At 39.3% G+C, this 12,657-nt stretch overlaps 1 protein-coding gene across 3 annotated transcripts in view; it reads left to right on the forward strand.

Annotated features, from left to right (window-relative positions):
* The window catches only part of DYNC2H1 (dynein cytoplasmic 2 heavy chain 1), a 597,118-nt gene that overhangs the window by 60,990 nt on the left and 523,471 nt on the right, over positions 1 to 12,657 (forward strand). For all 3 annotated transcript variants that reach the window (XM_089687276.1, XM_089687277.1, XM_089687278.1), the window contains exon 10: positions 9,880 to 10,004. In XM_089687276.1, coding sequence (XP_089543402.1) covers positions 9,880 to 10,004 — 125 coding nt within the window. The remainder of the gene's footprint in view (positions 1 to 9,879; positions 10,005 to 12,657) is intronic.

Genomic DNA, 12,657 nt, shown 5'->3' on the forward strand with positions numbered 1-12,657 from the left:
TTCTGTGCCTTGACTTTATCACCTTTTTATGTGGTATTTACCAAGCGGTTTTGTCACTTGCGGTAAATACCGCATACAAGCAATAGTGAATTGACATTTTCATTATTGCATTTGAATATATGGTCACGTGATCGACATAACGCTTGCGATAACCTTTTAGTGAATTGTCCCCATTGGAATTTATGTGCTGTTAGAACTTTGACATACAGTGACATTTTTACATTTGGCCAGTAGATGGTGCCAAATAGTTGCTAGGTGTAAGGGACTCCTGGATATAAAATCAGAGGTAGACTTCTAATATTAGACATAAGCCCCAAAATACATTTCAATACACAAAAGCAAAAGAAGGTGGGATTTTTACATGTTAAACCCTCTCAGCAATAGTCACAACCTCAATATTATAAAATTGTTACATTTTATTTTTTAAAACACACAAAACCTGCGCTTGGATGTAACCACACTCTAAATTCAAGAGAGCAAAATAGTAAGGAAAAGCAGCTTGCACACAAAAGGCAAATTTAAAAATGAATAACAAAAATGCAGCGCTAATCAATAATGCATTAAAATATCAACATAAATGTCCAAATAAATCCTTACGTGAATGAGACAGGTTGCAGGAGAAGATTCTGGCGTCATAAACCTTCACCAAGCACCCGAATAAATAAACCACTTATCGGACATTCAGTCCGTATAATATTGGTCAATATGCGCAGTACATAAGGAATCAATGAGGCAGGTATTTTTCTCTAACAATCTTCCTTAAGGTGATGAATACTCCTCTTTAAAGATCTTCAAAAGCTGGAAAAACTCCCATCCTGCTTCACATTGTTACCTGCATAGGTTCTTCTACCACACACATGACATCTGCAATCTCCTCAGCATGTCTGACAGGTGAAAAATACCTGCCTCATTGATTCCTTGTGTACCGTGCATATCGACCGATATTATACGGTCTGAACGTCTGATAAGGGGCTTATCTATTCAGGTGTTTGGTGACGGTTTATGATGCCAGAATCTTCTCCTGCAACCTGCCTCATTCACTTGAGGATTTATTTTGACTTTTAAGTTACATTTTATTAGATACAAAAGCATTAAAATCAAAATAAAACCCATAGTTTAAATAAATCCAAACATTCACTCTTTCACAATATTGGATCTCAAAGTCAAACAGACATTTCCCATTTGCGGTTTCACATTAGTTTTCACCATAATACATATAATATGCATTTTTCCAGTAAAAATAGGAAAAATAGCATCTGTATCGAATAAGATGAGAGACTCCACTGGCTCCGAAGCGCTTTGCAGTGTATTGTTTCTTCTGGAAACCTTCAAAGATATTAGGAGCTTAATACTGGTTATTATGGCAAATAGTACTGTATCCGAGCCAAAGAGAGACAATCTGCAGACAGAAACCCAAGATCAACACCAAAGAGAGAGTGGGCAGCAATGGAGCCAAAAAGAAGGGGGTGCATCAGTTGTGATAAAGAGCACCCCAAAATAACAGGAGTAGGTGATAACAGGGGACCCCGGTAATGTTCTTTTTGGCTATCCCTTATCATAACTGATTATTCCCTTTTTTTGGCTCCATCTCTCCTTGGTTTTGATCTTGGGTCCCAGTCCTGCAGACTGTCTCTTTGGCTCGGATACAGCACTATTTGCAAAAATAACTATTATCAAGCTCCTAAAATCTTTGAAAGTCTCCCGAAGAAGTGATACAACATGAAACACATGGGGAACAGTAGGACCTCTCGTCTTATTTAATACAGATGTTGTTTTTCCGATTTTTACTAGGAAATTGTATGTTATCTGTATTATGGTGAAAACTAATATGATACTGCAAATGGGAAATGTCTGTTTGACTTTGAGGCCCAATACTAGGAAATAGCGAATGTATACAATATGGGATTTATTTTGATTTTAATACTTTTGTATCTAATAAAATATAACTTTTTAATAACATTGTGACTATTTCTAAGCCACGGTTCACATCTGTGCTTTCATGTGGGCCGCGCTTTGCACGGGTACGAGAGCCCATTCAATTGAATGGACTCCTGTGCCCCGGAACATTCAGGGAAGAAGTCCCTGCACTATAGAAGTCGCAGCCCGTACAGGAACCGAGGTTCCCAGTATGGTTGTGATTTCCAGTTTGGGCGGCGTGCCATTAAAATTAATGGCACCCGCCTGCGGGTCCTACATTCCTCTGTGTAGGTGGTGCGGTTGCAGGTATTTTTTGTGGGTCCCGCAGCGGCACCATCCTCACAGATGTGAACCAGGGGTATGATTGTTTTGCACCTTAAAAATCCCTCCTTTTTGTGTATTGAAAGAGGTACACCTCTGCCCAAATGAAGCAGAGTATATCTCTAGTAAAAATTGGGTCTTTGGTTTTTCATGCAGGCATAGCTGTGTGGGGCCAGTTCTCCATACTCCTTTTGTGAATAATCTAATGATCTGTGAACCCAGTTTCTTGTCTCATGCAGTACAGACATTTCCCAAACACAACTACTATAGGCTGTTGCTGGCTCTCACATATGGATAAAATGATGTTTCAGAGTGTTAGCACTAAGTTCAGTATAGCCCCCAATCACAGCCCCAATAATACTTTGGAACATCAATTACTGGGATGTAGGCTCACCCACTCGATGTGAGGAGCTCTCTGAAATCTGTAGAAATTGCAGTAGTTATTGAGTGAACACCTGTGGCCATATGAAATTTGGTAAACTGACATTTAAAGGTGAACTAAGGGGAAAACAAAAAAAGTCTTTTGGTGTAGTTAATATTTATTCTGAGGACTGACTGTGGTACTGTAGTACCATGTGATTTGGTGCCTGTAATTGCACTGAGTTTGCAATCTGCATTTGGGGTGCTGTTAACAGTCCTTTGGCACCCAATTGCATGGGCAGCATGTTTGAACTAGGTGTGGGAAACGCACATGGAATGCACCTTTCCTTTTTTTGGTGTGAACCAGCCCTCAAAAGTAAATTGAAATTATATTGGAAGTATATTAAATAATAGAAGTGCTTGCGGGCTAATATGGTGTATTAAAATAAATTATTAATCTTATAAACAATATTTATGTGGTTTGCTTACACTATACTCATACTCATTATAATGTGTGACTCTAAAAAATATAATATAAAATTGTGTCGCGCTCCAGTGATCCCAATTATATTATATGAGCAAAATTATCTCAATAAAAATGATTATTATTCCACTTGTAAATTAATGAAAAATTATCCATAAACCATGTAAAGTGTTCTGGTGACAGAAAAGTATTCCTTCTCCTTTATACGCTCACCTTAATATTTTGACCAAACCGTTAAGTCAGGTCAAAACAGCTTGTGTCCTGTATTTGGACTCATGGGTATTTTCCAGACTGTATCTGTATCCCAGATGGATGGATGGATGGATAGATGAGTGTAGTAATGTGCTTTTTCCACTGGGGGTCTCGCCGTCCTTTAAAACTCTGTAATACTGGATCAGGATGGATATCTCCCTCTCTCCTCCAGCGGGGTCTCTCCACTTCCTACAGCTCCTCTTCTTATTACTCCATGTGTTGGTGACATGCAACCAAAAGAATCAAATAGTGCCTTATCTTCTTTAAAATATTTATTTATACTTCAGATATTATTGCACTCACATTTCATAACAATAATAGTAACTTTTTGTAAGATTTTGATCTCCTCTGTGTGTTTTCCACACTGCTAATACTCTCCGTGTAATTCTCCTATAAAAACGTTGTGACGTCAGAGGGGCTCCAGAATATGTCCAGAATATGCCCCTTTTTAACCAATCATACCACAAAGCTCCTAATTCACTCCATGGTCATCTCTCGCCTCGACTACTGCAAATCCCTCCTCATTGGCGCACCTTTACATAGACTATCCCCCTCCCGTCCATCATGACTACTGCTGCCAGACTCATCCACCTTATCAACCATTCAGTGTCTGCTACCCCTCTCTGCCAATCCCTCCACTGGCTTCCACTCGCCCAACGAATAAAATTCAAAATACTAGCAGCTTACAAAGCCATCCACAACTCTGCCCCCAGCTACATCACCAACATGGTCTCAAAATATCTACCAAACTGCTCTCTTCGATCCTCCCAAGACCTTCTGCTCTCTAGTTCCTGTATCACCTCCTCCCATACTCGCCTTCAGGACGTCTCCCGAGCTTCTCCCATCCTATGCAACTCCCGAACCTAATCTGTCCGGTTGTCTCCTAATCTATCCACCTTTAGACGATCCCTGAAAACCTTTCTCTTTAAAGAAGCCTATCCTGCTTCTACCTAGTAAACCGCCATTTATTTCCTCCATCAGCTCATCCCCCACAGCTATTATCTTTTGTATCACTCAACCCTTCCTCCTAGATTGTAAGCTCTAACGAGCCGGGCCCTCTGTTTCCTCTTGTACCAAATTGTATTGTAACTGTAATGTCTACCATCATTTTGTAAAGCTCTGTGCAAACTGTTGGTGCTATACAAATCCTGTATATTACTAATAATAATATATTCTATATTGGAAGTATAAATAAACTTTACGCTTCCCAAATCAAATTCTGCATTTAAATGTACTTGCATTTGCATGGGTTTGCATGAATTTAGGTGCTTTCAGAGGATCTAATGTGCCTCTGGATGGACAGATATCTGTTTTCTCCAAGGCCTCATTCACACGGCTGCTGAGGCTCCTACACCATGAATGGGCTGTTTGTTTGTTTAGGTGGCTGGAGCTGCCAGGTGCTGAGTGCAGGCAACCCATTCAAGTCTATAGGGGCACAGTGTCTGTATGAGCACAGGCATGCATCCTAATTTGACAGGTGTGCAGGTGAGCATCCTCGAACGCAGACAGTGTGCTCACCTGCACACGTGTCGCATTAGGGCGTGCAACTCCGTGTCCATGCATCCACTGCCTGAAGCATGGAGCAGGTCTGTGACACCAACTGTGTTGGCTGATTCTGGGTCACCGGAGAGTGCAAGAAAGGTTTGGCCATCCTTCTTTTACACTTCGAAAATTAAAGATAAAACCTGATTGGTTGCCATGCACCGCGACTCCTGATTCTGTCTGCACCAGTCTTAGTAAATTTCATCAAAGTCAATAATTTAATTTAAAATCATTGCATGTATTTATATTCATTAAAAATGTCCTATAAATGCTCAAAAAATGCATATAATGTATGTTACTATCTGTGTGAATGAGGATTAAAAGGTCTCAGAATCCTTCAAAACTGTGGGGTGTTGTAATAATAGAAAATCATCAGATTGTCTCCCTGGTTGCCAGATCTTGTCTGCACTCTACCTTCTTGTGCATGTTGCTCTTTGCCCATTACTGTGATGCATGAGGTGGTAGAAGAGGCGCCATAGCAAACATCAGGAAAACCGGCCATTGTTCACATGAGAAAAAGAAAGCCCTTGGGGTTTTGTAGGATTCTATGGTGCTTTGCATGAGACCCAAGCTGACACTTGAAGGTGTCTGGAATATAATTTGTCATTGTTGCCATTTTTTAGTTGCACATCTTTGTTTTAAGCTAAATTTGAGAGAATGTCTAGACCTTATCAAATCTGCATCTTTCCTAAATCACCCTACCAGTTCACTGACCGTTCTCACTCATTGCCTGAAATGATCCTAGAATTGTATCTGATCTTTGTGCAGTGTCATATACAAAACAAATACAAATTATATTTCAGTAGTTTATGGTGTTCAAAATAATAATAATTATTATACAGGATTTATATAGCGCCAACAGTTTGCTCAGCGCTTTACAATATATAGGGAGACAATACAGCAACAATACAGTTCAATACAAGAGGGATAGGAGGGCCCTGCTCCTTGGAGCTTACAATCTATAATAATGATGGATTATACCTGATTGGCTGTCATAAATATTTTTCATTGCTAATTAGACTTCAAGGCCATAGTATATAAATGCAAGAAGTTGTTTGTTATATTGAAAGTATAGGTAGCAATCGGCTTACTTCTGCCTTCATTGTGCTACGTGTTTTTAATTTTGCTTGTTTCAGCTTCTCTCTTGAATGCTGTGTACAGTAGATGGGATCATTACTCGGTATGGGTTGGCACATGCTCAGTGGTGCAGAGCACAGGCACAGCTTGTGGGAAATGAACTCTGCCTACCCCAGCAGTGTGTTATAGGAGGTGGGAAGGTTGGGGGGGGGGGGTTGATCCGTGATGATTTTTTTAAGTTTTTACACAACTACAGTATATCTGCTCCTCAATAAAGGAAAAAAATATTACAGGCAGTATAACACCTCAGGGTTAACAATAAGCTCAGGTAAGTTTGGTTCCTAGTCCAAACCCACCTGAGAGATCGCACAATGAAGCTGTCACTATTCCAGGCCAATCATAAGCAGCCGGGGCATTCTATGCCCGGCATATACACACTCCCTTTGAATACACGTGGCCATGATGTGGGGAATGCTTCCGGTGCTTAAGCGTGACCCTGGTACAGCGACTGTTTCCTGGCGAGGTCACTCAGGTGGTTTCAGGCTAGGATCCAAATACACCTGAACTCATCTATACTCAGAATATACTGTGATAAATAAATACGTACATATGATAATGTAAAGCGGTGAGGAAACTGTCGGCGCTATATAAGTCCTGTATAATAATAATAATAATAATGTATAGTTTGATTCTTGTATCCTCCCACTGTAACACATACATGAGATATAACTATCCCTTACAAAGCTGACATTAGGGAGTAAAAATAAGAGTTCTCATTTCTGCATAATTTTGGCTAATGGCAAAATTATATACTGTAAATAATTTTACAGATTCAGTGAAATACATTGAATTGAATAGGAAAGATAAAATTAACTACTTCACTATCAGAGCCAGTTTTTCACTTTTTTGCTCACATGTTAAAATGCACATTTTAGGACTGAAGATTAGTTACATTCAGATATTTGCGATGCAGGAATGCATGCGTTCCCGTGCCACACGAGATTGCTTATTACTATGTGCACTGCAATGCCAATAATTCGTAATGGCACCCCATAGAACCAGCCATCGCATTGTGCGTTGCATTGCCGAGAAATGCACAAAAACTTATTACCATGTGTTATGGTGAAGCACAATTTAAGGCTCTATTGACACTTGTACGACTCATCGAAGTTGCATTCCAAATTGGCATTGGAAATTGTGCGACTTTGGAATGTAGCTTTGATGCAATCCAAAGTCGCATAAGTGTCAAGCCTAAAGCAATAAGCTGTGGTTCACCCTGGTGTGACTTGTGCGATTTGACAGTTCCAAACTGCATGACAAGTTGCACCCTATTGGCACCTATGGAACCGTTCAAATCGTTGCTACTCTAACTTGAGGTGCCGCACCGATTTGGGGAAAAAAGTTCCTGTACTACTTTGCGATTTTAATATTTTGCAATTTCATGTGTGACTTGCATAGACATCTGTGCATGAAGTCGCACAGATGTCAGGCACGTTGCATATGAAATCGCACTGACATGTGGCTTTGAAATCGTACTACTTCAAGTGAAGTAGCTTGATTTCAAAGTTGAATTCAGTGTGAAACAGGGCAAAAGGTCATAGACTTTGCTGCGATTTGAATGCAGTAGGCAGCCCAATCAAGTGAATGGGCTGCCATGCCGCAACTCATGGTAACGTGTCCAAATGCACAGCAAAGTAAATACGTTGGCACATCGAGCAGTGATGGGAGCAGGCAGGGAGGTGTGAGAGGCGAAAAGACTTAGGGCCAGTTCACACCCCAAAAACACACTCCAGATGCATTGTGGATACGGTTTTGTTTACAGTTCACACCACACACAGTTCCGGTGCAGTTTTGATGCAGTTTTCTTTGTTCTGGTACAGTTCTGTGCAGAAAAAATGCAGCATGTTCTACTTTTTTTTTCTGCACTATAAACTGACTGGAACTGACTGCACTGATCTGATGTAGGGCCATTGGAATACATGGAAAACACTGTGCATGCATTTTTGATGGAGAAAAAAAAAACCACACTGGACTGCATCTAATGTGAACTAGCCCTAAGAGAGCAGGGGCAGAAGAGGGATGAGATGGGAAAATGGGGGACACTCTGCAAGGCCTAGTCTAAGAGAAGAAATTTAGGTCAATTAGACCTTTCCCGCGTTCCTAGATGTTAGATATCTTCATATTTCTGATAATCCAGGATGGTTTTAATTTAGTGACTAAATCAACTTCAGATGAGCTTGGATGCCAGAAAGAAAATTAAATGGAATCCATTTCTAGGAACTATGGATATATTGGATTATTTTATAATCTTGGATTAAATTATAGAACATTTTTAAGTGAGCATTCCTTTTGTGTTGTCATAATGTTTACCAGAAAGTCAATTTCATGCTTTTACTTCATGTCAGTAAATCGTTTTTTTTGTGAAATCTTAACACATATTGATAAGAATATTTGCATTCTTATGATTGCATTAACTTACACGTTTCAGCACTTGACCTCCAGAAGGATCTACCCCCTTCATGACCAAGGCATTTTTTTTATTATTCAGCACTATTCTACTTTAACTGGAGATTGCACTGTCCTGAAACATTGTACCCAAACAAATTTTATATAATTTTTTTCACACAAATAGAGCTTTCTTTTGCGGTATTTGATCACCACTGAGTTTTTTATTTTTTTGCTATATAAAGGAAAAAAGATCAAAAATATTGAAAAAAAAAATTCTACTTTCTGTTATAGAGCGTATCCAATAAAATCAAACAAATTTAGTCCACAATATATTGTGCTACATGTCTCTGGTAAAAATCAAACTGTGTTTTTGGGTATAGTTCTGATCGAGATCAAGATACTGATCAGTATAGACACTATACTAGTAATGGCGGTGATCAGCAACTTATAGTGTGACCGTGATAGTGTGGCGGACATTCTGGCGCTAACTGACACTGGCTGGGAGGGACACTGACGTCACTAGTGACACTAATACAGTGATCAGTGTACACTGTACTCATGACGCTGACGGGGAAAGGGTTAACATCAAGGGGCATTGAAGGGGTTAATTGTTTGCCTTACAAGTGTAATGTGTGCTGCTTTTACTCACAGATCTGGCTGTTTTTTCTTCCTGCTTTACAGGGGGAAGAAAAAGCTAAATTGCTGTTCTGTGTACAAAGAGCTCTGAGTGATTGTAAACAAAGAACTCTGTGCTGTGATTGACTATAGCTGAACAACAGGTTTCAGCCAAAATCATTGGATGAAACTTGCTCACAAACTTGTGTTGTGTCCAGTCACTACATGGTCAGCAAATGCTGTGGACAGCTATAGCGCTCAGTTCCAAGAAATGGGGGCACTTGTGCAAATGCACAGAAAACTGCTGGGCATGCATGTGTGGATTTTGAAAGATGGTGGCGCGGGGGGAGGAGATTTATTCAGCAGTTGAGTTCCATTTTAAGAGGACTCAAAAAAAAAAAGGAACATCCATGCAAAGAAAGCAAAGAATACTTAACTTTTCTGTTGCCCATACCACCAAGTTACATAGTTAGTCTGGCTGAAAAAAGACAAAAGTTCATCCAGTTCAACCAAACTTCACTTCTTTGAAGATCCAAGCTTTGTTGAAGAATGTTCAGTATTTGACACTTCCAGGAGTGTCGAATTCTGCATCTGTTGTTTTTTTCTGCTGGCCCATCGTCAATATAGGACAAAGGGGCTGGCAGCAGAGGCCACAGAGCTCAAGATAAGACCAGGCATCTGACACTCCTAGAAGTGTGCTGGAAAATAAAGATTTTCTGCAAGCTTAGACCTGCAGTAAACAGAATATGGTGGCACGGGCAGTGTTTCTTTTTGTAGGGAGCTGCTTATTTCCTTTTTTTAAATGTACTGTATATAGGACACATAGTTCATGATTGTTGGATTTCTTTTTTTTTTTTTTTTAGATATTCAGTCTGATTTTGAAACACATTGTCATGGTTTGCCTGGAGAATCATCTGGTCCGCTATCAGGCAAGAACCTCCCTGAAGTTGTGAATAATATTGTGTGGGTCCGCCAGCTGCAGTTAAAGGTAAGGTTTTTCCTGAGTGGCCTCTAAACAGTCACATTAGGTCATTAGGGACTCCTGTGTCTTGGATATTGGCAACATAAAATACCTAATATTCAGTAATCCATGATGATGGCCAGAAATATTTTAGAATTAGGTAATACCTGTCGATCAGGGGAAAATATGCATTCTTTTAAGGTGTTACATGGGCAGTATTCATTGATAGGGTGCTCGAAATTACATATTTCTTTTCATCTAATGTAGCTTGCCCATGCATGAGTTTATATTGTGGAGGATAAAGGAGCCCTTTGTGCTGATCATTTGTAGGCACCTTACAGTAGTACTAAAACTTTTTTTGCTATAAGAAACACCTTGGTATAGACGCAACTAGAACATTACAATATGTGATCACTGTTTTGTAACAGTTTTTGGGTTGTATTTGATATGTGCAAAGAGAGATCACACAAATACTTATAAGTAAATCATTTATTACAAGTAACGACAGATACAGATAAAGAAAATATAACCATACTTAACTTAAGATGCTGTTTCCACCACAAATTCCCCCCTCTTTTACACGGCTTGGCACACAGGTGACCACAGACGCATACATGATTGCAAGCTCTGAAGACGAGACTGAATGTTTCAAGCTACAGCTATAGTATATAGACTATGGACAGCCCCCAGCCAACTTCCCTCGTAAGCAACAATATGACCTTTTTAAGGACTTAGTCAGTTTGTAATCACACATTCCTGAAAAAAGATTATTGGGCTGGCTTGTCCATATGGTCCGCTTACAATGAAATTCCTATGGGCTGAAGTCATTTAAGGTTATTAAATATTTGTGAGGCCAACCATAATAAGGAAATATGCAATTTCCCCATCACTCCACCCCCTGGCTCACAAATATCATACAGTAATGCCCCCAACCGTACATAAAGGAAACATGTCAACAGTGGAAAGAAAGCACCTAGCTATAGTAAACAAAAGTTCTACATCCTACCACCCCTTGGGTAAATTTTACCTTAAATAAAAATTGGGGGATCTAAAGTGTGTCTGTTATGAGTGTAGATACCTACTTTCTGATTTACCTACACAGAAAATCTTATTCAGTTATGTTAGGGCTGAAAAATATAAAAAAAATATTCAAAATTAAAAAATATAAGGACCCCCAAAAAATTACATGTTGGACTAACAAAAGAACACCAAACTTTTTTTCCTTTCAAGAATTCGAAAGCACGCAGATAAGAACATAAGACTTTTTCTAAGAGTTTAGAAATGTAGAAACTTATCCACAAGTCCTCCATATCTAGACAGCAGAGTCTTAGACATCCGATGATCAGATCGCAGCTGCAGCACATCAATTGCAATGCTGTAGAACTCAAAGAACTGTAGAATACAAAACCAATTTCTTCCTCTGGACTATTATAGTTCACAAGTCATAGACGTGCAGTCACATAAGCACCATGGTAGATGGAATGTTTTGCTTATTTGTATAGACAGTTCAGGTACTTGACCAGCAGAACAGATAGAACAGTTCCGGTACTTGACCATCATAGCAGATACAACAGTTCTAGTACTTGACCAGCGGAACAGATAGAACAGTTTCGGTATTTGACCATCATAGCAGGTGGAACTTGCACAAACAGTTGAGCTGCTGATAAGTGGCAAAGTCTTTATAGACGGTTGCTGCTGTTAAAAGCATTTGTCTCCTTTTTCCAATATGCTTCTGGTTGATGTCAAGGTAGGTGTTACCAAGACTGTCAGTCCAACATTCCATAACTAACAAAAATGTCCATATAGCTCATTATAGATTTCTGAAAGGTAAATCCATGATCCCTAGTGACCTGACATTAAAACCCTACCTTTTCCTTAGGGTAAAATATTGTTACAGGAACACCACACATCTACCACCTGAATTCTCAATTACAATGTATCTAAACTAAAATGTCAAACTATAGGCCCAAACTTCAAATGTGTATGTTTCCTCTGTGTACTCTGGTCTCCTCCCACATACTAAAGACATTCTGGCAGGCTAACTGGCTCTTGTCTACACTAACCCCAGTATGTGTATACAAATTACCCATACATATGTGTCATCGTACTCTGGATGCCAGTTCCACACCCAAGCAATCAGGGAGGGTTGAGGAAAAACCTGGTAACCTGTTTCTTTATGATTTAGCAAATGTATGAAAACTCAAGTAAGTGTATAAAACGTGGTGGGCAAAGGATCGCTGAGTCTCAGATAACAATCTATGGGGCAGTATATATCAGTATTTAGAGCACTTTATTTTAAAGGACTTACTTTAAAAAAAATTGCATCTACTGCAATAACATGGTTATCTTTAATTAAAACCAACAGTTATGAGTAATTTAATTAATGTACAAAATGATTAGCTGAAGTGATTTTAACTCTCAATTATGTACAGAAATCTACAAAATTAAACATCAGTTTTATGTAAAACCCAAGTTAAACGTTTCATGTCACCCTTTCACTACCTGTACTGTGCACATCCTGTGGGTTCTGTTTTTCACTCTGCCAGTGGTTCTGGCTTACAGTTCCACTACGATGATTATGGCAGAATATACCAAAGTACATACCACCATAATCTAGCTTAAATACACACAGGAAAGAACAATACAGAAAGATGTACAACCACATTTTTAATGTAAATGT

The sequence above is a fragment of the Staurois parvus genome, unplaced genomic scaffold, assembly GCF_062004578.1.
Source record: "Staurois parvus isolate SC_StPar_1 unplaced genomic scaffold, SC_StPar_1.0 ptg000422l, whole genome shotgun sequence".
Lineage (NCBI taxonomy): Eukaryota > Metazoa > Chordata > Amphibia > Anura > Ranidae > Staurois > Staurois parvus.